Source organism: Magnolia sinica, chromosome 4, assembly GCF_029962835.1.
Source record: "Magnolia sinica isolate HGM2019 chromosome 4, MsV1, whole genome shotgun sequence".
NCBI lineage: Eukaryota > Viridiplantae > Streptophyta > Magnoliopsida > Magnoliales > Magnoliaceae > Magnolia > Magnolia sinica.
Genome location: NC_080576.1, coordinates 106,721,205 through 106,746,843, shown reverse-complemented (window position 1 = coordinate 106,746,843; position 25,639 = coordinate 106,721,205). Strand labels below are relative to the sequence as shown.

The following is a 25,639-nucleotide window of genomic DNA, read 5'->3' as shown; positions in this document are numbered from 1 at the left end:
AACATCGACGGTTCAGATCATGGGAACACTCAGCATGTGGGCCACAGTGGGCGGCGACAAACGTTTGTTCCCGACTCGCGACAGAGGCAAGACGAATCCATAAAACAGCATCTACATTTCCCTTCTTTCGCGCAACCCTCCCTCTCCCTCTCCGTCGCCGTAGTCCGCATGGACATGGATTCTAGTGGCTTGACCTCCTCCTCCTTCGACAAAGATCGCCACATTACCTTCTTAGAAATGATGGTCCACACCCTCCCCGCAGACTACCAAGAGCAAGATATCAACCGTCTCACCCTCGCCTACTTCGCCATCTCTGGCCTAGACATCCTCAACGCCCTCGATCGAGTATATCTCTCTCACCCTCTCTCTCAAAATTGATAGATACACCTTTTTTTAAAAAAATATTTCACAACGCAATTACTACCAAAGTAGAAAAGAAAGGGTGCTTTTCTCAATTAGGGGTCGTTTGGATGCCTGTAAATGGTTTAAGTGGTGCTGTAAATCATTTAAAACCTTTCCTGTTTGGCTGTAAACTGTAAAGGATTGTCTGTGTTTGGATAGCCTGTAAATTGTTTAAGTCCTGTAAATGGAGCGCCAATCTTTCTTCATTAGGCTGTAAATGGAGAGCCACAGCTTTTTGCCTGTAAATCAAATGGGGCTGAAAGCTGTATATGATTTACAGGCATTTTTCAGCATCCAAACACAGACTGTAAATCATTTACCCGTAAATCATTTACAGGCATCCAAATTCCCAATGAGAAAAGATGGGGCTGGATCCGTTACAAAGCTTTTTGTAGATTCCAATGCGATGTGCAAGACCCACTAGGTGTGTGAATGACATTCAATCCATCCATCATGTGTGTCTCCTCATGTTCTCTGTGGTGCCCAAAATCTGGCCGATCCAAAATCGGGCCCAAAAACTCGAAATCTGGCCGATCCAAAATCGTGCCCAAAAACTCGAAAATTGCGTGGTGGGTCTCATCTAGGTTTTGGAATGGCCTGAGTTCTCGTCAGTCCAGTCATCCTGGTGGGGCACATCCTCTGAATGGATTGGATGGCATATACAAAATAAGGTTGACCCCACATAATCTGGAAGATTTTAAATGGTGGGCATACCCATCCCAACTGTTCTTTGTGGGGTGACCCACCTGAGTTTTGAATGGGCTTGAATTTTTGGCTGCCGAGGAGAACATGAGGCCGAGGGTGGGGGCACATGATGGATGGATTGGATGTCATGCATGTTTCTTGGTGGACCCGTAATTGTAGGTTACGCATTACCTAGCAGGCTTTGCAGTGGATCCGGCCTTGAGAAAATATATCTAATATTTCTTACTTTATATTGTTATAGAGTACTGAATTTTACCACATTATTATTTTTTTTTACGATAATTCAGATCGATAAAGACGGAGTCGTCAATTGGGTATTATCTTTACAAGAACATCCTTCGAATGAGTCTGAATTAGAAAATGGTAACTATTGTGGATGAATTGTATGATGTGTGGCCTGCTTCTTTGCACATTTTTTGGCTGATTTTTTATTTTGATGAGCGAAGTTTGTCATTCAGGGGTCTAGACTGTTGATCTGCTGTGCTTCACCATGGGTGGACAATGCCCCAGAAATCTGCTCGATGGGATGATTTTGACTTAATTTTGTGGTCTACAAATAGATGGTTAAGAAAGAGAAATGCGATGATGTTCCGTGTTCAACTGAAAGAAGGTCCAAGACTGGTCACTGGGATGTTCCAATCTGGGAGGTTATTGGGGCACAGTCCATCCGTGGAAGGATACAATGGAATAATGGTCTGGATTGTCCAGCCATATGCCCACGTGCCAGAATTTTGAACCACGTAGACCATACAAAGACAGGAGCTGTGTATGATATAATTCCTATTTGTTTTCTATGATTTTATACCTGGACTACTCTAGAGTGGGCACCTAAGCCTCTCCACCATACATTGGGCACATCTTTGGTGAGCTAGACCTTGGATTTTATGGACCGTCATCTGGATGGACCACAGCCTAAAGATCAAGGTGAATGGACAATGGTAGCCGACCAATTGGTGGCCTGTAAATGGACAGTTCACTTGATGCCGGATGAAAAAAGGGCAATTGTCCAGATTCAACATGCACAGTTTGTAACAGCTAGATAGGGTTGGCTGATCATTGTGACTTTTTGGCTTTTGGCCAGTTATGTGGTGACCCACCAAATCAATGGTCATAGGAGCTATGATACAATGCGGATTCTCTATACCTTATTATGGCAAAATTTCCATGTAGAGCTTAGTCAGCCTAGTGTACTTATGATCAATAAAGACCATTGGATAGGAGGAACCCACCATATATTGCACATGACCCAGGAAAAAAAAAAGACTAAATTCAGGCGTGCTAGTTCATTTTACCTTAGTAATAAGCTTTGAAGCCGTTGTTTGCTGGGCTTTAGGCTAGCACTCGCCTTATGGAATGAAGCAGAGAGAGGAAGCGTTGACGCCTTGCGCTAAATGAATGAATTAAGCAGAGTAGGATGTACTGAAGCCAGTAGGTTGAGGTAAACACCTGGTTGGGGTGTACTGGATCCATGTTCAATCATGGTGGACCCCTCCTATCAAATGGTTCCCTGCGATCATATGTGGCCATGCTTGGAACTCACATGAATTCTAGGAAGCTTTCAGAGCCTCGCTAGGCGCATACCATTTAAAAGTGAACTAATGCACATGCTACCACATATGCCAACGTGGCATACATGTGGACCATCCAAGTCATCCATCAGAAGGGTACCACCATGTAGATTTCCTATGCCAGGAATCAGATTGGTCCACTAGATCTGGTAGGCCACCATTAAGTAAACAAATGTGCGGATGAGGAAAAAAATCACCCGAAGTTTTCTAACTCGCCCACTTATTTCTAATACCATGGCACACTTACTGAGTGGACGAACTTTATCTTTCGGCAGTGTTGTCTACTAGGTGAGGTCCACATGATGAAGGGCTTGGATTTTTCATGTGTGCCATGCTAGCACATGTGGTCGCATCTCTATCAGCTGACCTGTACACACGTGCGGGCTTCGCAAACCTCAAGCTTGCATCAAAATAGCATTTCAGTTTAATGTATTAGCATACTATGTACTGATGCTGATGAGTTATTGGTCTGTTTTAGGAGAATTCTATGGATTTCATAGCTCAAGAACTTCTCAATTTCAAGCACATGATGTCGGGGTATGAATTGGAAGTGAACTTTCATATTGAGATTTTTTTAATACATTATCTAGAGCCTATTTTATGTTGTAACATGGACAGGTTTCGAGTCGCAATGATAGCCACTTAGCAAGTACATACTGTGCACTAGCCATATTGAAGATGGTCGGTTATGACTTGTTGAGTATTGATTCGGAGTCAATCGTGGTCTCGATGAAACACCTGCAACAGCCTGATGGGAGGTATGTTTGTAATGAGAAATTATCACATGCAGGCGCTGTTCCAATGTTTCCCACCAACGTGCTATTCGTGAAGGACATCCGAACAGCAGAAAAGATAGGCTGCACTATGAAGATTTCCTGTTATGAAAATCAGGCTGATCTGCTCTTTAGGCAGCTGCACCTGCATGTGAGTCTGCCTATTGGTTGTTGATTGATTTTGACATCAGGCAGGCCACTCTTATTTTCGTCCCAAGACGATCTTCACGTTGCAACCCACCTTTTGCATGGCTCAGATATCCTACACAAGTGACGTGTTGTAGGAAAGATGAGGCTATATGTGAAAGTTTGCGTACATTTATAAAGCCCGTATTTGATCTTTTCTGAATTTGTAACTACCGATCTTCTTCGTCTTCTTCTGTGTTTCCTTTTCTCTGTGGTTCTGGATTGCTTTATGTACAAGTTGTATGGTTTCAAAATATCTTGATTTAGAGGAAACATTCTCTGCTCAAGCAACCATACAAGTGGGCCCAAGCTCCCAGTGTAATCTACGCTATGCCTCAAATTCTTCTTCTTCTTTTTTTTTTTCTTTGAAGAGTCACGAAAATTATATTAAAAGGAAAAAGGAGAATACAAAACAGAAACAAGAAACAAAAACAAACACAGTAGCTGGCTGACTAGGCTCCAAGGAAAAGGAGATTACAACCCTTAAGCTTGTCTACGCTAGCAGCCCATTCTACAATAAACTGCTTAACTCTGCACACTAGGGACGCTGCGGAATTAGATTTGTCTCTAAAACATCTGCCATTTCTCCCTTCCCAGACAATCCACTAGATAAGGGTGTACATCGAGTCGAATCGAGTCGAGCTGGCCTCAGCTCGACTCGGCTCGGCCACTAGCTGACCTCGGCTCGAACTTGGCTCAGCTTGGTCCTCGAGCCTGACTGGCCAGCTCAGCTTGGTTCGGTCAGCAGCTCGGGCCAGCTTGGGCCGAGTTCGCCATCGAAGCATTTCCACAAACACCTAGACTGCACCTTCAAAATCCCTCTGTATGTGAAACAAAAGCAATGGTTTTACAGGTATTTTATCAAATACCTTCTAAGCAACATAAAAACCAAGAAAAACCAACAAAAAAAGGGTATTTGTTTCATGTACATACCTTCCTTGCCACCAGCCACACTTTGTTGAGTCATTTTATCAAACACTTGGTGAGCAACATCAATGGCAAAGTAACCAAGTCATAGAACTGGTTCGATCCGAGTTCGATTCGAGTTGGATTCGATCCGAGTTGAGTCGAGCTGGGGCCTGCTCGAACTCGGCTCAAACTCATTTTCGAGCTAAAAAAATCAACTTGACTCGGCTCGAACTCAGCTTCGAACCGAGTTGAATCGAGCTTTTTCGAGTTGAGTCGAGTGAGCTAATCGAGCTAGCTTGGTTCGTGTACACCCCTACCACCAGACAACCAAAAGGGCTATTCTCCAGATAGGAGTTCTTTGGATACCAAAACGAACGCCATGCCACGCCTTCAGAAGAGAGCCAGTTGAGGTCGGGAAACACCAGGAAATACGAAACGCAAGAAGGATTTGAGACCAAATCTGGTTAATGAAAGAGTAGTGCACGACCAAATTTGCGTCAAATTCTTGTATTATTATTTTTTATTTTTTATCATCATCAAAGAGAATTTCCTACAGATATAAACAACAAAATCATCGAGCCATACAAAAACACCCACAACTCTAGTCGAAATCATTCAAAAAAAAAAAAAAAAAAACCTCCACTCTGGTCGATCTCATTCTTGTTCTGAGTGTGACTCCAATGATTTGTTTCATTCTCCACCGATTCTGTTTCGACTACATTTCAGATGATATTTAAATCCATGATTGCAGGTCTAAGCGAAATGTTCCATTTCATTCTGCTTAGCTTTGTACAAGAACTCCTTTTTGTTAATAGTGTAACATTTGTTTTGGTGAGCATTCATCAGATTGGCTAGTTAGCATTTCTATTTACTAGCATAGGTGACAAGGAAGTAGAGCTTCAATTTTCCTTGATAAATGAGCGTACGCCTTATTGTGTAAGTTTCGGAAATAGTGATTTTATATTGATGAATTGTCATGGCTGTGCATTTCCCAGATCTTTTTGTTTGGTCCATCTTCAAAAACTTTTAGAAGAGGTTCCATTTGGTAGCAGCACGCCACCCAGTCCCCATCCCATGAAAAGGACCATGGTCGATGTTGGATGGGCATGCAAAACATGAAAAGCGACCCCAACTAAGTCGGGGCAGGGCTATGATGGTGATGATGACTACAATGGAAAAGAAGTTTCTTCTAAAACCAGAGAAAACCAAACCAATGTGATGGGGACATCTCGCACATACGCATGCCCCCCTTACGCACGTATGCAAGGAGGGCCCCGCCTTCGAACTGAATCGATGACGACATCCATAGAGGACTTCCTAGTTAGAAGATTGTGTTTTGGTTTCTTGGGGTAGACCCGATCATCATGTGGATCCCATCATTGGATCTCATGATCGTGGCCCACTACCCTAGGTGACCTAAGACTTTGAGTTTTGCTTATTACCGTTATTAGGAACATCATGAACGGTTTAAATTGCATTAATTAGTTATTATTTTTGATTATTTTGTCTTTAATTAATAGTATGCGCACATGGCGCAACTTTTGGGGTATATGTTTTTCTTATAAATAGGCAACCCCTTGTAGGTTTTTTTCATTGAAGATAATTAATAAAATTATGCGTTTTCCTGCTTCTCTAATTCTCTGAGTTGTGGAAACCTATGTAGGTGCGAAACCCTTTATTCTTCGACGGGCTCTATCGTGGTGCGAAGCCATACTCATCCCAAATCGCCCCCATTTCCTACCTTCCATATTCCTCATCTCCTACAACCATCCCCTCGTCAAATCCACCCACGTTTGCAGCTAATTTTTCTCATACAACAGATTTTCAGAATGTGGCCCTGCAGGAGGGCTGAAACTTCGGTGGAGCATCGTATTCAAACCGATCATCCGTTTGGCCTGAAATTTGGAGGGAAGGTGGCCCATCCCTGGCCGACCAGGCCCTATCTGGTCGATTCCAGATTCGTGGGCCCCGCACACGTGTGGGCCACCATCCACGCACGTGCGTCAGGCCGGTTTGCTGTCCACACGTGCGGGTTGGTCACAGATTCCCTCTCGTCTCTATTTTATTCCTCTTTCGCCTTGTTTCTATAACCCTAACCCTAGATCATCTCAAATCCCCAAGTTCTATTCCACTTTTGAAACCTTTGGTTTTCCCGAATTGAAACGTGAAAATCCCTTGTATTGGAAAATAATTATTTGCATGTGTGGATGAATCTACTATCCTTCGAGCATTGTTTGGTCTATAATTTTTAATTGATTCAACCCTAACATGTGTAGGCTTTCACTCTTGTAGATTCCCCTTGTTGAATGCTTGACTTTATGTGGGATGTGGAATTATTGTGATTGTTTCTAAATTATTATGATCTAAAGCCTAAAATCTTGCACGTCATATCTAATTTTCATATCTTGCATCACAATGCCATTGATCCCATCCACACCCATGTCTTTCTGTCCTTAGCTCTAGCAACCATTTCATCCCCATATCCTATATTTGCCATTTCAACGTATCGTCTGAAATCGGTACATTTCACTTGATATGTACCGGTATTGACCATGAATGATACGGGTGTATCAGTCCCATATCAGCTTGGAACAGCCCAATACATGGCGATATATAGCGGTATCGGTGGTGAATGATGCATCATGTGACATACTGATTCCAAACCTTAATTTCACCCTTTGTAGTGCACTCCGGTGAAGCTTGGACTATTAGTAACTATTAATGCTTGGGAATTCTTGTAGAATTATTGGTGATTGGATGTGCTACCGAAGCTTGTGAGACTAATCTCAAGAGATTAAGATTGTGAAGGCAAGGGAGAGAAACATAAATTCCACACAATCAAGTGAAGTTCAAGCAAGCAAAAAGAAGGCTGTCTTGGTGTGGGAGAATCATGGAGAGAAGGGGGTTCTTTGTGAATGGCAGCAAGGGGTTGGAGACGAACAAAGTGCTATGGACAAAGATTGTGGTCAATAAGTTCAAAGAACTTCCGTTTCTAGAGGAAGTAGATTTGGTTCTGAAGCATGGAAACCCAAGTTCCTCGAACTTATTGATCAAAATTTTTGTCCACAGGAACTAGATTCAAAGTGAAGAAGAGGGATAAAGGTGAGATTCAAAGTAAAGAAGAGGGATAGAGGTGAGATTGTGGGTGACTGAAAGGTTGGATGCTAGGTAGACATTTGGGTGCGAATGTTTCTATGACATCCATTTCCCTAGCCTCTATTGGGAGGCTTCTACTGAGGAATCCCTTGTGCAAGAATGCAATGAAGAGTTGGGGAGCAAGCTAGTTTAGAACATTTATTATTATTATTATTATTTTAACTTTAGCTAGTTTAGAACATTACTTATAGAAGGAACTGCAAAGAAGACGAATTGGAGGATTTCGCTCTCTTAATGGAATGATGCTTTAACGGGCTGTTTGGATTTGGGCAAAGTTGTGTCTCAACCAGTCGTCATGGACAACCGTTAATGTTCATGGTTTGTCAACCCCCCGTGTGCATGGGAATCAATGCACTTTTGGACAAGTAATCATGGATGTGTAGTGTAACCACTAGACCATGGAATGTGTCTCCTGTGGAGAAGTGGAACTACTTGTTAATGGCACTTTGTAGTTTCAGTGGACATGAGGATCATATTTATCCATACACATGCATGACATGTTTCAATGTGCCATGTGTGCGGTTGTCCAAGCATCCCACATGTGCATATGTATCTCTATCAATCTTCAAGAACTAAAAAATGTGATACATGTGCCAATGTGCACTTCTATGTGTGCTACCAATTAAACTTTAATTCCCTACATGTTCCACAATCTATCTTGTCTATGATCCATGGTGTTTGTCAACTAGCATTGACAACAACATGCCATAGATGTTAACCACGATGCAACTATGCCTAAATCCAAACAGGCTTCAATTCTTGATCCTGGAGATGATGCAAGCATTTGGAAATGAACCCATCAAGCTTGTTTTGCACTGGTTCCTGATTCCAAGTGGAAATGGAGAGGATTTCACCCTCTCTCACATTTGCTTATATATTCATACATAAAGTTTTAAAGCATTTACGGTAATGCTGAGATGGAGGAACCATTATGACTTATGATCCCAGGGTTTCCATAATTCCTGCATCAACACATGTACCCGACAGGGCAAATTTTCAAGCTGTGAAGTGTTCTTGTAACATACCTATGTCTTGGAGAGTAGATTTTGATGGCAAACTTGGTCCTTTTCTACCTTGGCCCCTCACGTGTTTGGTGGCTGTTATTATTATTATTATTATTATTTTTATGATGAACTTCATTTATTTTACATCATCTGTACTACATATAACACGAGTAGTGTTTTGCCAATTTTGCCCCTGCAATTACTTCCAGAGGGCATAGAACATTGAATATTTCGAGAACTTGAAAGACCTTTTAAGTAAAGCTAGGGATATTTCAAGAACTTGAAAATGTGGCTGGTGTTTGACAGATGGCTCAGATTTCTTCCACAAAAGCCAGCCAATGGCTTGTATTTTACCTGCAGAAAGCCTCGACCGACTTTCTCTGCCCTCTAGGCGTGGATTTTTCTCTCCTCTATTTCTCTCTTCCTTCCTCTCGCCACACCTCTCTCCATGCCCACGTGCGTTGCATGTGCCACACCCCTAGAATATAATAAATGCACACCATAAAAAATATTTGTAATATAATACACAGGGTTTGTTTGTATTGATTTTAATTTTATATCTTAGCTTTTGATCTTAATTTAATACATTTGGCAGCTTTATGCCCATTCATACAGGGGCAGAGAAGGACCTCCGATTTATATACTGTGCTGGTAAGAAATTCGTGCATATATCATTTCATTAATGCATATGAGATATACTTCTCCCAAATGTCATTAGGCTCCATCGATGTTTCAGCTGCCATCTGTTCTATGTTAAATAATTGGAGTGGAATGGACAGAAAGAAAGCCAACGAATATATACTCAATTGCCAGGTCTGTGGCTAGTGCTCCTTCTTTTGTGATTTTTCCGCTCTATGCTGCCACCATTTTTCCTGATAAAATGCCTTTCAAAGATGTTGGGTTTGTCATGCATCTACACTAAATATTCCAGCTGTCATTTGCAGTCATATGATGGTGGTTTTGGCTTAGTTCCGGGCTCAGAATCTCATGGTAAGTAGATACTGCAAAGTCCATATTATCACGCGACTTACATATTTCAACTATTGCGTTTTTTAGTGCAGAAATTGGTTGTCGTTCATGTTTCAAATATTGGTTTTTAATGCAATAATTGGTTGGTTCCAGCTTGTAGATGTTCTGTCCCAAAAATTAGGCATGTCCACTCATCAGGTGGCGACGTTATACAAAATATGACTAAGGAAACTTGGCTGATTTTGTTTTTTAACCGTCCATTTGGTTTTTGCATTGTAATTGACCTAATGAGTGGAGCAGCCTGATTTTTTGGCCAGGTCATCTACACAGTGGACCAACCTGTTGGATGGCTTCAATCTCGTACATCTTGGCACATGCGCTGCTGTTATGATGGCTGGGTCCTGCACTCATGTGGGATTGGCAAGGCTCATTTATGTACATATATGGTGCAAACAAGGGGCTGTTGTATGGATGAGTCATCTGATTCACCTTAAACTTGAGAAAAACAATCCAAAATTCACTAAAAGAGATTAATGGAGAAGCACCATAAGGAGGGTACCTCTTGGATAAACTTCAAGAAATCACAGCTATGGAAAAAGAGAAAACCCTTCTCGAAAAAGATTCCAGCAAAAAGAATATCAATCACTCTAGTAAGAATCCCATTAAAATGTGTATATACATAAAACAAAATCTGGGGATAAATCTCAGCCCTTGATTCTAGGATCATCTCAGCTCCTGATTATCTAAAAACCTATCCTTGAAATTTCCAACCTGTCTGATTCAAACAGAAAGAAAAGACCGCTAGATTTAACCCAAAAAACATGCTATATCTTGGCCCATAAGCAGTGCTGTAGCCTACCTCTTTTTGCGGATAAATAGGTGATAGGTCCGCATGGGTCATGATTAATTAAACTGTGTGGGTCCATCCACAGCTTCATGAATATATATCCATGTTTATCGCTTGAGAAAAGTAACTAAATGGTTTTATAAAGATATCAATGGAAAGATGTTGGTTCCACACATAAACTCACTGCGAAGATGTCTCCTGCTCATTAGATGAGCTGGTGGAGACTGTGTAGTGTGTGTGAGCGATCCAGGGTTCATTCCCTGATAGTGATCCCAAAACAAAAAAAAAAAAAAAAAAGAAGAAAAAGAAGAAAAAAAGAAATAAAAAAGTAACTTCGAAGATGCAATAACTCGTTGGCAGCTTCTGTGGCTATGTTTTCTTTTTGGAGTTCTTTTCTATTCATATTTACAGGTTTTATATGGTGTGTATATAGCAATTCTGTTAATCCAACACCATTTGGAGTGACATTGCTGGACAAGTCAAGTTGCTCCTTAGTGGCAGTCTAACTTTGACTCGATAATTCCTGAACTCTCCTACCGAGTTTAAATAGACCATTTCTTCCTCATGTCCATGACTAACACTGGAGGATTTTCTTTCACTGTCAAGATAAGCTTTGACAATTTTGTAGCATGGGCTTGAATCAGCTTCTGTCGAAGTATGAGGGGCCGAAACTGCAAGAGGTTGCTTTAAATTTCAGGGTCTGTGGGGGAATTATTAAGCTCCCATTGCGCCGAAAGCCCATTTTCCCAAATTGCCACCGTTCTTATTTCTTGTCCTACAAGGGAGCTCGAGGGCAATTCATGCTGATTTTTAAAACTCATACTGTCTGATGCAGAATGCAGTTATGCACTTAATATATTTCTGGAAGCACGCCTTTATTTCAACTGCCACACTGGAATTATCACTGATGCACAATTTGGCACTTATCCTAAGTCCAAACACACACATAGCAATTTGAATTGCTGCTGTGATTACGTCAGTGAGGGATGGAATGTCTTTATTCGTGTATAGATCCATTTACAGCTTTTCTGGTTTCAATCTGGATGTCACAATGTATGGTCTTCGTTCAGATTGTTTGTTTTTCAGGCAATCCTCCTGATGTCTGTGTCATAAAATCATGACTTTGGGAAAACCCAAACAAATAAAATGATGAGCGCTTGTGAAGAATCACATCTTTGGCATATGCATTTTCAAAGAAAGCATCAAATAGACTAAAATAGTACACCCCTTTCTTTCCAACTTGACATCTTTTTTTTTTTTTTTTTGGGGGGGGGGGGGGGGGGGGGGGGGGGGAGGTATCGTGGGAGCATACCACCTATGATTTTATTAGTTTAAAGTCAACTCATCTGTATGAAAGCTTACTATCTATAACTGTCTTAGCAACACAGGTGGTGCGACTTACTGTGCGGTTGCAGCTCTACGGTTGATGGGATTCATCAAAGATGATATTCTATCCAAATTCATTTCATCTTCTGTCATCAACGTGCCAGCGTTGCTGGAGTGGAGCTTAGAGGTGTCTTTTCTTCTCCTCTTTTGTTTTCTTTCTTTCTTTCTTTTCTTCTTCTTCTTCTTCTTCTTCTTCTTCTTCTTTTGTCAGTCTCAAAGCAGTATGTGATATCAATATTTTTGTGATACACCATTCCTAAGGTAGCTGCAGGATTCTTCTGCATCATGAAAATGGATGATTGCAACCGATAGTCCGCATTTAATGAGGCCCGAATTGTACGAGGAGTGCCATCTTTAGGGATCTCCAATCCCCCATGTGGCCCACAATATGGACGATTTCAATCACCAAAATGCAGGCCAAGCAAATTCTCAATCAACATCATAGATTTCCTCATCATGGATTGTGCTTTCAGGCTTAAGATTGAAGTGTCATAATAAGCACCTGATGTCATTTCTGAAATGTATTAGATGGTTGGATATTGTGATCTTGCGATACAAATTCGACAGGGTGCATTTTGCTGCCCTCTGTACTCTAATATTAGTGACAACCTCTGCAGATGTTAGCATTTGAATGTGAAAGTTTACGCCATTCCCTTTTCCTACTACAGAGGCAAACAATTGATGGTGGATTTCAAGGCCGAACCAACAAGCCTAGTGACACATGTTATGCATTTTGGTAAGCCCACATAGCCATGAAGTTAAGGGCCTCTTTTGGATTGATGGAATCCAAAAGTAACTGTATAAAAGAAAATGTCTTCTGTAGATCTGTCATTTTCCACCCATTGTGACAAGAAAGTAACCTGTGGAATACGATTTTCTTTTCCAAGATTTTCCTCAAAAAAGGGTCTTTCCCTTTCCTCCAAAAAACTTGATTGTCCTCATTTCCACAAATTTTTTGAGAAACCGGTTTTACTTTTTGACCATTGACTATTCCACAATTCTCTGAACATGATGGAAACTAAAACAAGCAACCTTTTTTAGATTCTTTTCAATGGATTTCCTCATCCACAGTTTCCCTCAGATATGACATTTTCCTTTCCAAATCTACACTTTGGATTCCATCAATCCGAACAGGCCCCTAAGAGTCTGCAGCTGCATTTGGTGTGATGTTTAAAAAGGGCAATGTGGCATTCAGGGTCGGCAGTGTTTTGAAGATCTTAGGAGCTCACCACTTCTTTGACAAGGATGCTCTGCGTGCTTTTTTGCTTTCCTGTCAGACCCCGGTACATGGTTCTTCACCTTCTCTCTCTGCTGTCATAGCTCTATTATTAATTGTAGATGCAGTCCATTTTAATCCTCCCAAGGTTTACACTGTATATGTGGCGTACATGTATGTTGAGCTGAACCATCCATTCATCGTAAGGCTCAATAAATGGATCCTACACCAAAAATCACTCCGATCGGACAACCTAATTGTGAAACATATGTTGTACAAAAAACTGTCAGCTGGATTACTATTGTCCTATTGCTGTAATTTTTTATTTTATTTTTTGGTCCATAAGACATTCATCCTTGTGCCTGTGAATGGATGGTTTGGAACACCATGTATGTGCCGTATGGAGAGTTTTCATTCCTGTATTTATGCTATCTGTAAGGATATGAATAGCATCCTCAGACTCCCATGCTATACAATTGGGATCCAGGCTATTGATCTGATGTGCCCCACAATAGATCAAGCCCCCCAAACCTCCTGGACAGGATGATCCTAACCTTCTACCAGTGTCTTGGATCCCCAACCCATATGGGGACATAAACAGTTAAGAAATGCAGCAAACATTTAATAGGAACGAGGATCCAAAGATTGGTCAGGATCTTCACATCCTGGAGATTTTGGGCCGTGTTCCATCCATGGTGGGACCCATTGGATCAGCCAGGATCATCAATTGTAACTAATGTCATTCTGGAGCTCTTCTTTTAATTCTATTGATTCTCCTGCACCAGTACGGTGGTTTCAGTAAATTCCCAAAGGAGCTGCCGGATCTCTACCATACCTACTATGGGTTTTGTGCATTTAGCTTGTTGGATGAACCTGGGCTAAAACCACTCTGCGTCGAGCTTGGCACCACTGATTTTTCCTCTGGAATGTGACCGTCTTCTGCAAATCCAAAGGCTTCTACAATGATTGCAGCCAAATGCTGAATACAGCAAAATGCATCAGAGGATGGAATTCAGTTGGTGAAAATGGTCATCCGATTGGCAGCATGCAATTTGAGTACAGATTCAAATAGCTATTGATTTCGTTGTGACATAAACTGTATTACAAAACGCTTATTGTTATCATTTTGAGGTGTATTACAAATCTGTATTACAAATCTCATTGAAATTTCATTTGGGTGCATTCTGGCCCATTTTTAGGAAAGTCCCAAAAATAGTGATTGGATTATCTTAGCTGTCACTAGAAGCCAAAAAATGGACAGCTAAGAAATGGGTAGTGAAAAAAAGAAAAAAGAAAAAGAGAGAGCAAATGATCCGTATTTGATTGGTAGAATTGAGTGGTTGGATGGATAGGATTATCAGAAAACCACTATTTGTTTGCTGTAGTTGCTTCCAATGTGTGCTGTGAATTCCATTGACCATCTCAGTTTAGCCTGAAATTTATGAGATGGGCTTGTTAAGTGGGCCACACATTTTTATTGGTGAATGTACGGTTTATCTTGTTTGGATCTTTTTATTGGCTAAATCCAAATTGGCCAATAAAATCCAGGAGAGGTATCTCTCCTTCGAGTAACCAGTACAAGCATCTACACTCAAGAACAGCATTTGGCAATCCAAATGAATGGTTTTCCGATTTTCTAATTAGGATAGTTTGAAGCCGGTGGTGCTCTGGAAACTGAGAATAGGTCCCCTTAATCTACAACCATGGCTTTTCGATTCGGTTGCTTTGAGTCAAGTACTGACTGAAACTGAGTTGACATGCCTTAGTTGGATATGAGTTAGATGAGTAGTCCTACCACAATTTTTTTTTTCTATAACAGACAATTCCGATACTTTCAATGGCAAAAGTGAAAGCAATAAATTCAGAAGCGTCGCATCATGACTTTATCATATCCGCCCACTCCACTCCGTTGGGCTGCTTCCTCATACACAAATTCCATTTCCTTCCCCTCTGATCGTAGCCATTAACATAGATCATTTGATCACTGGGACCACTGAAGCAACTACAGATACCAGCCATGGCTAAATCATCATCTATAACGAAGTTACTCGCATCAGCTCGAGCCATTCTCTTCTCGCAGATCAATTGTAACAACGAACCAGAAGTCTTTTGGATGGCTGCATTTGGTGTGAATTGATGGTAAATGTGAGTTTTCTCTATGTTTGGCAACCCTCATATTTAATGTTGAATTGGATTCCATGTGAATCCAAATACATCCCAAGGGATAATTCTGAAATCTTGGCAAAATGCTGGGAATCTAATTCGGATTTACATGGTGTTTTACCAATAGTATGGGTGAATTTGTTGGGATTTTTGGAATATATTCAGACATGGATCCAGTCCAATTCATAGCACCAGAAATGGTGCTACGAAGTCGACCTCATGGGAGCTTCCTATGAGCTCGAGCCGTGTGAGCCCCACTGTGATGTGTATTGGACATCCACTCTATGCATTTGGTGGGTCCCTTCTAGGTTATAGGATATCCCAACAATCAGCCGTAACAGGAACTCAAGAGGGACCATTTGGATGCAATTCACGCAAAAGGGAGTTATCCTGATTTTGTTTGGTCCACTCGTGGAAAACCAATCCAATTGATTTCTATCTCACTACTACTTGTTTGGTTGATGGTGGATCAGGTGAGGGTTTGCGAAAGTGCAACCAAATGTACAAGCAAACCAAAACCACCTGCGGCTGCATCCAAACAGACCCAAAAGAAATGACCCCAAGTTGTTAACGTATTGTGTATTAGTTTCAGCATTTGGACCACGTGCGGTCCGACTGGGACGAGCCAATCATGTCCACATACAGCCCATCTGCTAAAGCCCAAAGTCCAAGCTAACCGTAAGGATAAGGAACTGAACTTGGGCTGGAATAGGCCCACTAATGAAATACTCAACACGCCAACTATAGAAATCGGACTTGTTTGGGCGAATTTGTTTGGACAATATGCAGACAGATAATCAGACCTAAAAACCCAGTCCATGTCCAACCCACAGATTGAGTCGGGGCCATTTTATTTGTTTATTTCAAGGAAAACGATCATATAATATCAACTCAAGGGTAAGTTCCAGTAGAAATGACCTCTGTGGGCCTCACTTTAATGTGTGCATCTGATCTACCCCTTTGACGTTAGTCCATGAGGCCAACAACCAGCATAATCAGAAACTTAGGTGGGCCACGCCATCGGAACCGTTGGGAGAAGACACCCAACAAATAAAAACCTTCTAAGTGATGTGTCAAAAATTTATTGCTTCTCTATGGACCTCACCATGATATTTGTATTTTATCCATGCTGTCCATTCATTTTTCCATATCATTTTAGGGCATTATTCCAAAAATGAGACAAATCCAAATCTCATGTGGACCACACTACAGGAAACAGTGGTGATTGAGCTTCTACCATTAAAAACTTAGGGGCCACAGAAGTTTTGAATGAAGCTAGGTTTTTTTTTTTTGGGATTTTTGGAATATATTCAGACATGGATCCAGGCCAATTCATAGCACTAGAAATGGTGCCACGAAGTCGACCTCATGGGAGCTTCCTATGAGCTTGAACTGTGTGGGCCCCACTGTGATGTGTATCGGACATCCACTCTATGCATTTGGTGGGTCCCTTCTAGGTTATAGGATATCCCAAAATTCAGCAGTATCAGGAACTCAAGAGGGCCCATTTGGATGCAATTCACGCAAAAGGGAGTTAATTCTGATTTTGTTCGTCCACTCGTAGAAAACCAATCCAATTGATTTCTAGCTTCTAATACTAGTATACTTGTTTGCTTGAAGGTGGTTCAGATGAGGGATTGCGAAAATGCAACCAAATGTACAAGCAAACCACCTGTTTTAGTTTCAGCATTTGGACCACGTGCGGTCTGACTGGGACGGGCCAATCAAGTCCAGATACAGTCCATGAGCTAAAGCCCAAAGTCCGAGCTGTCCATGAGGATAAGGAACTGAGCTGGAAATCTGGAATAGGCCCACTACTGAAATACTCAACATGTCAACAACAGAAATCAGACTTGTTTAGGCGAAGTTGTTTGGACATTTAGCACGTGCAGCCCAGTTGATTATCAGACCTAAAAACCCAGTCCATGTCCAACCCACAGATTGAGTCGGGTCCATTTTATTGGTTTATTTCAAGGAAAATGATCGTATAATATCAACTTCCATGTCCAACCCACAGATTGAGTCGGGTCCATTTTTTTGGTTTATTTCAAGGAAAATGATCGTATAATATCAACTAGAGGGTAAGTTCTAGTAGAGATGACCTCTGTGGGGCCCACTTTGATATGTGCATCCGATCTACCCCTTTTATGTTAGTCAATGAGGCCAACAACCAGCATAATCAGAAACTAAGGTGGGCCACGCCATCGGAACCGTTGGGAGAGGACACCCAACAAATAAAAACCTTCTAAGTGATGTGTCAAAAATTTATTGCTTCTGTGTGGACCTCACCATGATATATGTATTTTATCCATGTTATCCATCCATTTTTCCATATCATTTTAGGGCATGATTCCAAAAATGAGACAAATCCAAATCTCATCTGGACCACACCACAGGAAACAGTGGTGATTGAACGTCTACCATTAAAAACTTCTTAGGGGCCACAGAAGTTTTGAATGAAGCTCAGTTTTTTTTTTTTCCTTTTCTTTTCTTTCCCTTCATCCAGGTCTATGTGACCTAATCAACAGGTTGGATGGCAAATAAATATTATGGTGGGCCATAAGAAGTTTTTAACGGTGGGCGTTCAATCACCACTGTTTTCTTATGGTGTAGTTGAATTGAGATTTGGATCTGTCTCGTTTTTGGGATCATGTCCTGAAATGATTTAGAAAAATAGATGAACATCGTGGATAAAACACATATATCATGGCGGGGCTCATATAACGCTGTCATCAGAAAAAATAAAAGAAGAGATCACCAAAAAATAGAAAGAAAAAAAGCCATGGTATATTATAGATGCATGCATGTGTATCCAGGACTCAATGTTTATTATATGTGTAATGGTACTTAACTATCCATCTATCCTATGCCACACACACGTGGACTTGTTCATGTGTCACTATCGCAGCCTTTCTTTCACAATCACTCTCATGCACTAAAGGTCGAAGCTAAACACCAAGCAGACACCGTCCCCCCAACTTGCCTTTGGGCAGCCCCATATTTGTATTTTGCTTTCTTGGTCCGTGATTTTATCTATCATCTTCTTAAAATCCCCTCTGAAGACGTACTCGTTCTGCTCCTTGCTCAGAGGCAATTTCCATTTGTCTCCATTCACACCATAGCAATTAACTGTAACTGCTGAGCCACTAGAACCATAGCCACTGAGACATTTTTCAATCCCTTCATGACCTTTTACTTCCAAACCAGTCGCCTTGTCTCTAGGCAATGTCTCCTCACATATCAATTGTAACCCCTTCCCTGACTTCTTTTGTTTATCTAATTTTTTCTTTAGATTTTCGTACTTGTCAAAGGGAAAGGGTCGTCCATCAGCCATGATTTCTGTTATGAGAAGGGAGAAAAGAAAAGAAAAATCTAGGACGAGAATTTAGCAAAGATCCGATGTAACAATTTCAAATGGGCATTTTTCTTTTATAGACCTCCATTTTGAGTAATACCAACACATCTTGCCTTGGGTAACCTCCTCTTTTTGTGTAATAACGACACACATGTCCATAGCTTCTCTAAACCAAAAGGGTTTGTGTCTATGAAATATCTCTAATACTAATGGGTTTGTGACTATGGTTTTTTTATTTATTTGAAATATAGCTACTCTAAATCAAATGGGTTTGTGAATATAGATTTTCCGGTGTGAAATAGAGCTACTCTAAAGCCTAAAGCAAATGGGTTTGCGACTGTAATGGAATTTCTATGTGAAATATAGCCTGTCTAAACCAAATGGGTTTGTGACTCTGAAATTTCTATGTAAAATACTATTCTTTGGATTGGAAGAAATACAAGAGATAATTATAAATATGGTTGAGCTATGTTGGGCCCACCTTGTCTTATATGATATCCAGTACCACTTCTGTCAGGTATTCTTCCTTCTCCTACCCTAAGGTGAAAAGTCAGCCTTACCCAAGACTCAAGTAGGCCACATCATTGAAACTTTCAAGATGCTGTGTAGGGGCCCATTATGGTGTGTATATCTAATCCAACCCATTGAAAAGGTGCACCCATCAGGAGGAAGGGACTAACCAAAATCAGCCCAATTCAAAAGTCAGGCAGGGCACATCTTGTGGTTTATAGGTTTTATGCATGACTTTTTTCGTTGTTTCTTCCAGTGTGGCTGATTTTTAGTATCTTGGCCTAGCAAATAGCAATAGCATGAGGGGGGTGCACATGATGCACGGGTAAGATGTCATAGACACATTGTGGTGGGCCCCACAGTCAACTCCATGCAATCCTTCCCCTCAATCCTAGTTGAGAAAGGAAATGCAACTATAATCAAGTTGTCAAACATATATATCATGGTGGGCCCTATTGAGCTTGGGCCATGTTGTGCTCAAGGTATGGAAGCAATATTGTGCATCCAACTAAGAGCCATGTGGAGCCCATCTCAATGCTCGTCTAACATCCAATCCATCCATCAATATCTCCATCTCATGTTGGGACTTGAGCCCAAAAATGAGTTAGATCCAAAAATCAAGTGGGCTACATTACAAGAAACAGTGAGGATTGAAACACCCACCATTCAAACCTTCCTGAGGCCCACCTTGATGTTTTTTTTTTTATAAGAGAAGTGGACTGTTGCCACAATTTCATTAATCACATGGAATTTACATCGCTTCAGGAGAGCCTCAATAAAATTGAGAGACTCGCCTATCATATACGAAACATACCGAAAAAGGACCCAAAAAACAGGGGACCGACTATACCATTGTAGTTCTGAGAGTTCCTAGTCCAAGACGGTCTAGGAAGATCAGTTCCCGTACTTGGAGAGGAAGAGATGTTGCGAGGAGATGAATGGCGAGTGACTGTCTGTTGCTACCTTCACGGGCCATGCCATCTGCCGGTCCGTTGCCCTCTCTTTGGATATGATTGAAAACGGAAGTACCGACTATTTCAAATTGTTTATCCTGGCTAGCCAAGGGCCCCACGTTGATGTTTATAATGAATCCAAACTGTTCACAAGGTGACTTCCACCAAGATGGAGGGAAAAAACAAACATCACCCAAAACCTAATCTTTTGTGGGCCCCAAGTTTTTTCAATGGTGGTCATTCAATCCTCACAGGTTCTTGTGGTGGGACCTTATTGTTTTGGATCGATGAAAAATTCATCCCGTATACCAGTTTGGCCATATCATTTTAGGTGGTGAACCCAAGGATGAGGCAGTTACAAGCCTGAAGCGGGCCACACGGAAGGAAATAGTGAGTATTGAACAACCACCATTGAATCTCTTGGGGCACATCGTGACGTTTGTGACAAATCCATCCCATCCATCATTTTCACCAAATCATTTCAGGTCGTGGGCTTAAAAATGAGGTAGATCGAAAATTCAAGTGCACCACACAGCAAGACAGAGTGAGAATTAAACATCCATTATTGAAGTCAACTCTCTCAATCTTGCATTTTGTAAACGGTGCACACTAAAACCCCCTACCTTGACAAGATCATATGGCCCACTGTGATGTTTCTAATAAATACATCCTATCCACTAGTTTCATTAGATGAATTTAGGTGGTGGCCCAAAATTGAGGCAATCAAAAGCTCAAGTGGGCCACAAAAAAGGCAAGGGTCAACTGTTATGTTGTGACAGGACCAACCCATCCACCAGTTTCACTGGATTATTTTATGTGGTGGACCTAAAGATGAGGTAGATCTAATGCCCGAGTAGGCCTCTGAGCTAAGAAATAGCGATCCCACAGGCATACCATGATGTTTGTGACAAATCCAATCCATTCCACCATTTTTGCCCAATCATTTTAGGGCGTGGCCCAAAAATGAAGTAAATCCAAAATTCAAGTGGAACATATGGGCAGGAAGCCAGGATATTGAAGGCCGATCATTGAAATCATATTTCTCTCTCTCCTTTTATATTAAACACTCACTATTAACAAGATCACAGGGCTCACCATGATGATTATGACAAATCCATATCATCCACCAGTTTTGCCAGATCAATTTAAGTGGTGGGCCAAAAAATGAGGCAGATCCAAAGCTCAAGTGGGCCACATGAAACAAAATAATGGACATTAAACGAACACCGTTGAAACACTTGAGGGCCACCATGAAGTTTGTGATAATCCAGCCCGTCCAGAAATCTCACCATATCATATTAGGGCATGGTAATGAGGCAGATCCAAAACTCTAGTGGATTAGAAGGTAGGAAATAGTTAGCATTGCACGCCCAAAGTTGAAGCTAACTCTCTCACTCACTCCGAGGTAAACAGTGTTAATTAAATGCACATGTTGATTAGATTGCGGGGTATACCATAATGTTTTTCAGAAATCCATGCCATCCACTAGTTTTTCAAAATCATTCTAGGACGTAGGACCAAAAATGAGGTAGTCTCAAAACTCAACTGGGCCACTAGGTAAAAAACAATGGGTATCCAATGCCCACCTTTCAACCTGTCATGCAGCCCGCATAATGTTTGTGAGAAAGTCATCCCATCTATCAGTTCTGCTGGATCATTTAATTAGGGCGTGAGCTAAAAAAAAAAGAAAAAAAAGAGTGGCTCTAAAGATCATGCATATTATTAATAGCAGTAGGAATGACCTTACAAAGTGTTTAAATGACCTTATAAACAGATTTTTTTGGATGGCATAAGAACATCATAGTGGATCTTGGGAATGTTTCAACAGCAGCAAATTACCACCTCACTTTTTCCTGCCATGTTTTTTGACCCACCATCTAAAATGATATGGCCAAGCTGGGAGATAAGGTGGATTTATCACAAAGATCAGGAGCTAGGGCCCACCAAGCTTCAACAGTAGCGCGAAAGGGCGTTGGGAATGGTATTCAGAGTTGTGTGCACCGGGTGAGTTGACTTGGCAAACTCAACTCATTTGACTCATTCGGATCTGATTTTACTCGAACTAAGTGGTTGAGTCGATCTGAACCAAGTAAGCTTCACCCAATCCGAACTCAAACCGAGTAAAGTCTGAGTCACCCAGTAACTAGACTCAACCTGACCCAAAATTTGACTAGTTCAGACTCAACCGATCTGAAACCGGACTTGACTTGGGTTCCATAGTATATAAATGAAAAAAATATAAATAACTAATTATCTAACAACCCTACTCAACTAAAAAAAAAAGAAAAAAAAGAAGAAGAAGAAGAAGAAGAAGAAGAAGCAAAGTTCAACCCGACCTGACTCAATCCTTGTGACTGTGTTGGACTCAGACTGGATTAGTCCGGGCCATACCCGGACTCAATCTAGGTTAAACCTTGAAATAGTTTAAAAGTCAACAACTTTTTCTTTATAACTCAACTATACTAAAATATCTTTTTTACGCAAAACTTAGGTAGTTGCTTATTAGACATGCCGTATAGTTTGTAAGGAAAATATAAAGATTGCTGTAATAGGTCCGACCAGTATAAACAATGGGCTATTTGGTCATTATCCCAAATTTAAATTAGAAATCTTTAGAAAATTCCACCCATATTGTGGTAGAAAGAACCACGCATTTTTATTAGAATCAAACATAACCACCCATATTTAAAGAGTGCGGATCCTCTGTTTCCTGAAGGCAGGAATTCCCTGACTCCAGCGTTTTCATTGGTCAACGTCACTGAAAATGCCACGTCATCAATTATTTCAAATATATTAAAAAAAGTACATTTAATAAGAACTATAACGGAGACGAAATCGGATTGCGTACTGAGTTACTCAGTACGCTATTACCGTACTGAGTAAACTCTGTTGGGCCCACCATGAATGTATCTGGTGTATCCACGCCGTCCATCCATTTTTCCATCTTATTTTAGGGGTTGAGACAAAAATTTAAGCATACCCAAAGATCAAATGGATCATACCAAAGGAAACAGTTGGAATAATGATTTCCACTGTTGAAACCTTTATAGGGCCCACAGTGATGTTTATTTCTCATCCAACCTGTTTACAAGATCACAAAAACATGGATGAGGGGAAATCACAAATACAAGCTGGATCCAAAATTTCTATGGCCCCCAAGAAATTTTTAATGGTAAATGTTCAATTTACACTGTTTCCTGTGGTGTGGTCCAATTAGGATTTGGATATAATTCATTTTTCGATAGAGCGCTAAAATTATCAGGTAAAATGGATAGACAGAGTGGATAAAATACATAAATCAAGGTGAACCCCACAGAGTTTACTCCATACGCTTAGCTTACTGAGTTACTCAGTAGGCAATCCGCTTCCAACGGAGACGTTAAACGGAAGCGGTTTGCGTGCTGAGTAACTTAGTACGGTAAGTGTAATGAGTAAAGTCTGTGGAGCCGACCATCATTGTCATTCGTGCATCATACCAATTCCATTCTCCATCCATCTCTTTTACCATCTAATTTTATGGTTTTACAACAAAAATTAATCATATCCAAAGATCAAGTGGACCACACCACTTGAAACAGTGTGAATTGAATTCTACCGCTGAAAAGTCGTTGGGGCCCACGGAAGTTTTATATCAAGATGATATTTGTTTTTTCCATTCATCTATGTCTCTGCGATCTTATGAACAGTTTGGATGAAAAATAAAAATCATTGGGGGCTTGAAAATACTTCAATGGTGAAAATCAATACTTCCACTGTTTCATTTGGTATTGTCTACCTGAGCTTTTGATATAATTCAGTTTTGGGCTCAACTCCTAAAATGATTTGAAAAAATGGATGGACGGCGTGGATAAATCACATGAATTCACAGTGGGCCTAATAGAGTTCACTCAGTACGAGAAGACTCGTATGCAATCCGATTTCACGTGTCTAACGGGACACCTGCATAAGCCTTTTGCAGGATCTTCCTGCGCAAGGATTCCAAATGGGTCCACTACGACTTTTGTGATAAATCCAACCCGTTCATCTATTTTTAGATATCATTTTAGGACATCATACCAAAACTAATGAATATACAAAACTCAAATGGGCCACACAAGAGGAAACAATGGGGATTTAGTGTCCACCGTTGAAATATTTATATGGCCACAAAAGTTTTGCATCGGTCTAATATTTTGGTGTTTTCACTTAATCCTAATAAAAATGACCTTATAAACAGTTTAGATGGCATATAAACATCAAGAGGCCCAGGAAGGTTTCAACGGTAGGAATTTCTTTCTCCATTGTTTCATCTTGTATGGCCCAGTTGAGTTTTTAATCATCCTAATTTTTGGTTACATGTCTTAAAATGAGCTCTAAAAACGGATGAATGGATTGGAATTCTTATAAACATCATGGTGGACCCCACCATACATCCCAGGCTGGAACTTCATGCAAAAGGCTTTCCCCGTGAATCCGCGTCCACGGTTTCCATTGGAAACGTATTGGCTACTCCCCTGCCACTCGGTGCTATGTGGGCCCACCATCATGTATGTGTTTCATCCATGTCGTCCATCTATTTTTCTAGATCATTTTATGATCTGAGACAAAAAATGAGGTATAACCCAATCTCAAGTGGACCACATTACATGAAACAGTGTTGAATGAACGTTGACCATTAAAAACTTTTTGGGGACTATAAAAGTTTTGGATCAAGCTGATCTTTGTTTTTTCCCTTCATTTGGGTCTTTATAACCAAACCAACAGACTGGATGTCAAATAAATAGTACGGTGGGCCTTAGGAGGACTTTAATGATGGATATCCAACCACCATTGTTTTCCTGTGGTGTGGTCCATATGAGATTTATATCCCTCTCATTTTTGTGATCAACCCCTAAAATTATATGTAAAAATAGATTAACGGAATGGATGAAACACATACACCATGGTGGGGAAGTGATGTCACCCATTTATATGGGTCCCACTATGATGTATGTTTTGTATCCACACCGTCCATCCATTTGGAGAGATCATTTTAGGGCATGAGCCAAAGAATGAATCAGATCCAAAACTCCATAGAAAATAGTGGAGAGAGTTACGCCCACCATTTATTATGACTTAATCTAATCCAAACCTCGCCACTTTGTCTACTGAACCCTGTCACTTCGTACTATAACTCCGTCACTTTGTCTACTGAACCCCGTCACTTCGTCTAGTGAACCTCGTCACTTTTTACTGCAACTTCGTCACTTTGTCTACTGAATCCCGTCACTTTGTCTACTGAACTCCATCACTTTGTACTGCAACATCGTCACTTTGTCTATTGTACCCCGTCACTTTATGCTACAACATCGTCACTTTGTTCACTGTACCCCGTCACTTTGTGCTGTAATCTTGTCACTTTGTCTAGTGAACCCCATCACTTTGTACTGTAACATCGTCACTTTTTCTACTGAACCCGTTACTTTGTACTGCAACCTCGACACTTTGTCTACTGTCCCCTGTCACTTTGTACTGCAACCCCATCACTTTATCTACTGAACCCCGTCACTTTGTGTAGT

The 25,639-nt window shown here is 40.9% G+C and overlaps 1 protein-coding gene across 1 annotated transcript; it reads left to right on the top strand.

The window, feature by feature from the left end:
• Window positions 1–14,324, top strand: LOC131243679 (geranylgeranyl transferase type-1 subunit beta-like). Its single transcript, XM_058243186.1, has 11 exons — window positions 1–345; window positions 1,395–1,470; window positions 3,154–3,212; window positions 3,294–3,433; window positions 9,299–9,354; window positions 9,440–9,516; window positions 9,648–9,693; window positions 11,908–12,032; window positions 12,574–12,641; window positions 13,101–13,188; window positions 13,907–14,324. The coding sequence occupies exons 1-11, from the start codon at window positions 169–171 to the stop codon at window positions 14,051–14,053; spliced, it is 1,059 nt and encodes a 352-aa protein (XP_058099169.1). The 5' UTR covers window positions 1–168; the 3' UTR covers window positions 14,054–14,324.
• The last annotated feature ends 11,315 nt before the right edge of the window (window positions 14,325–25,639 follow it).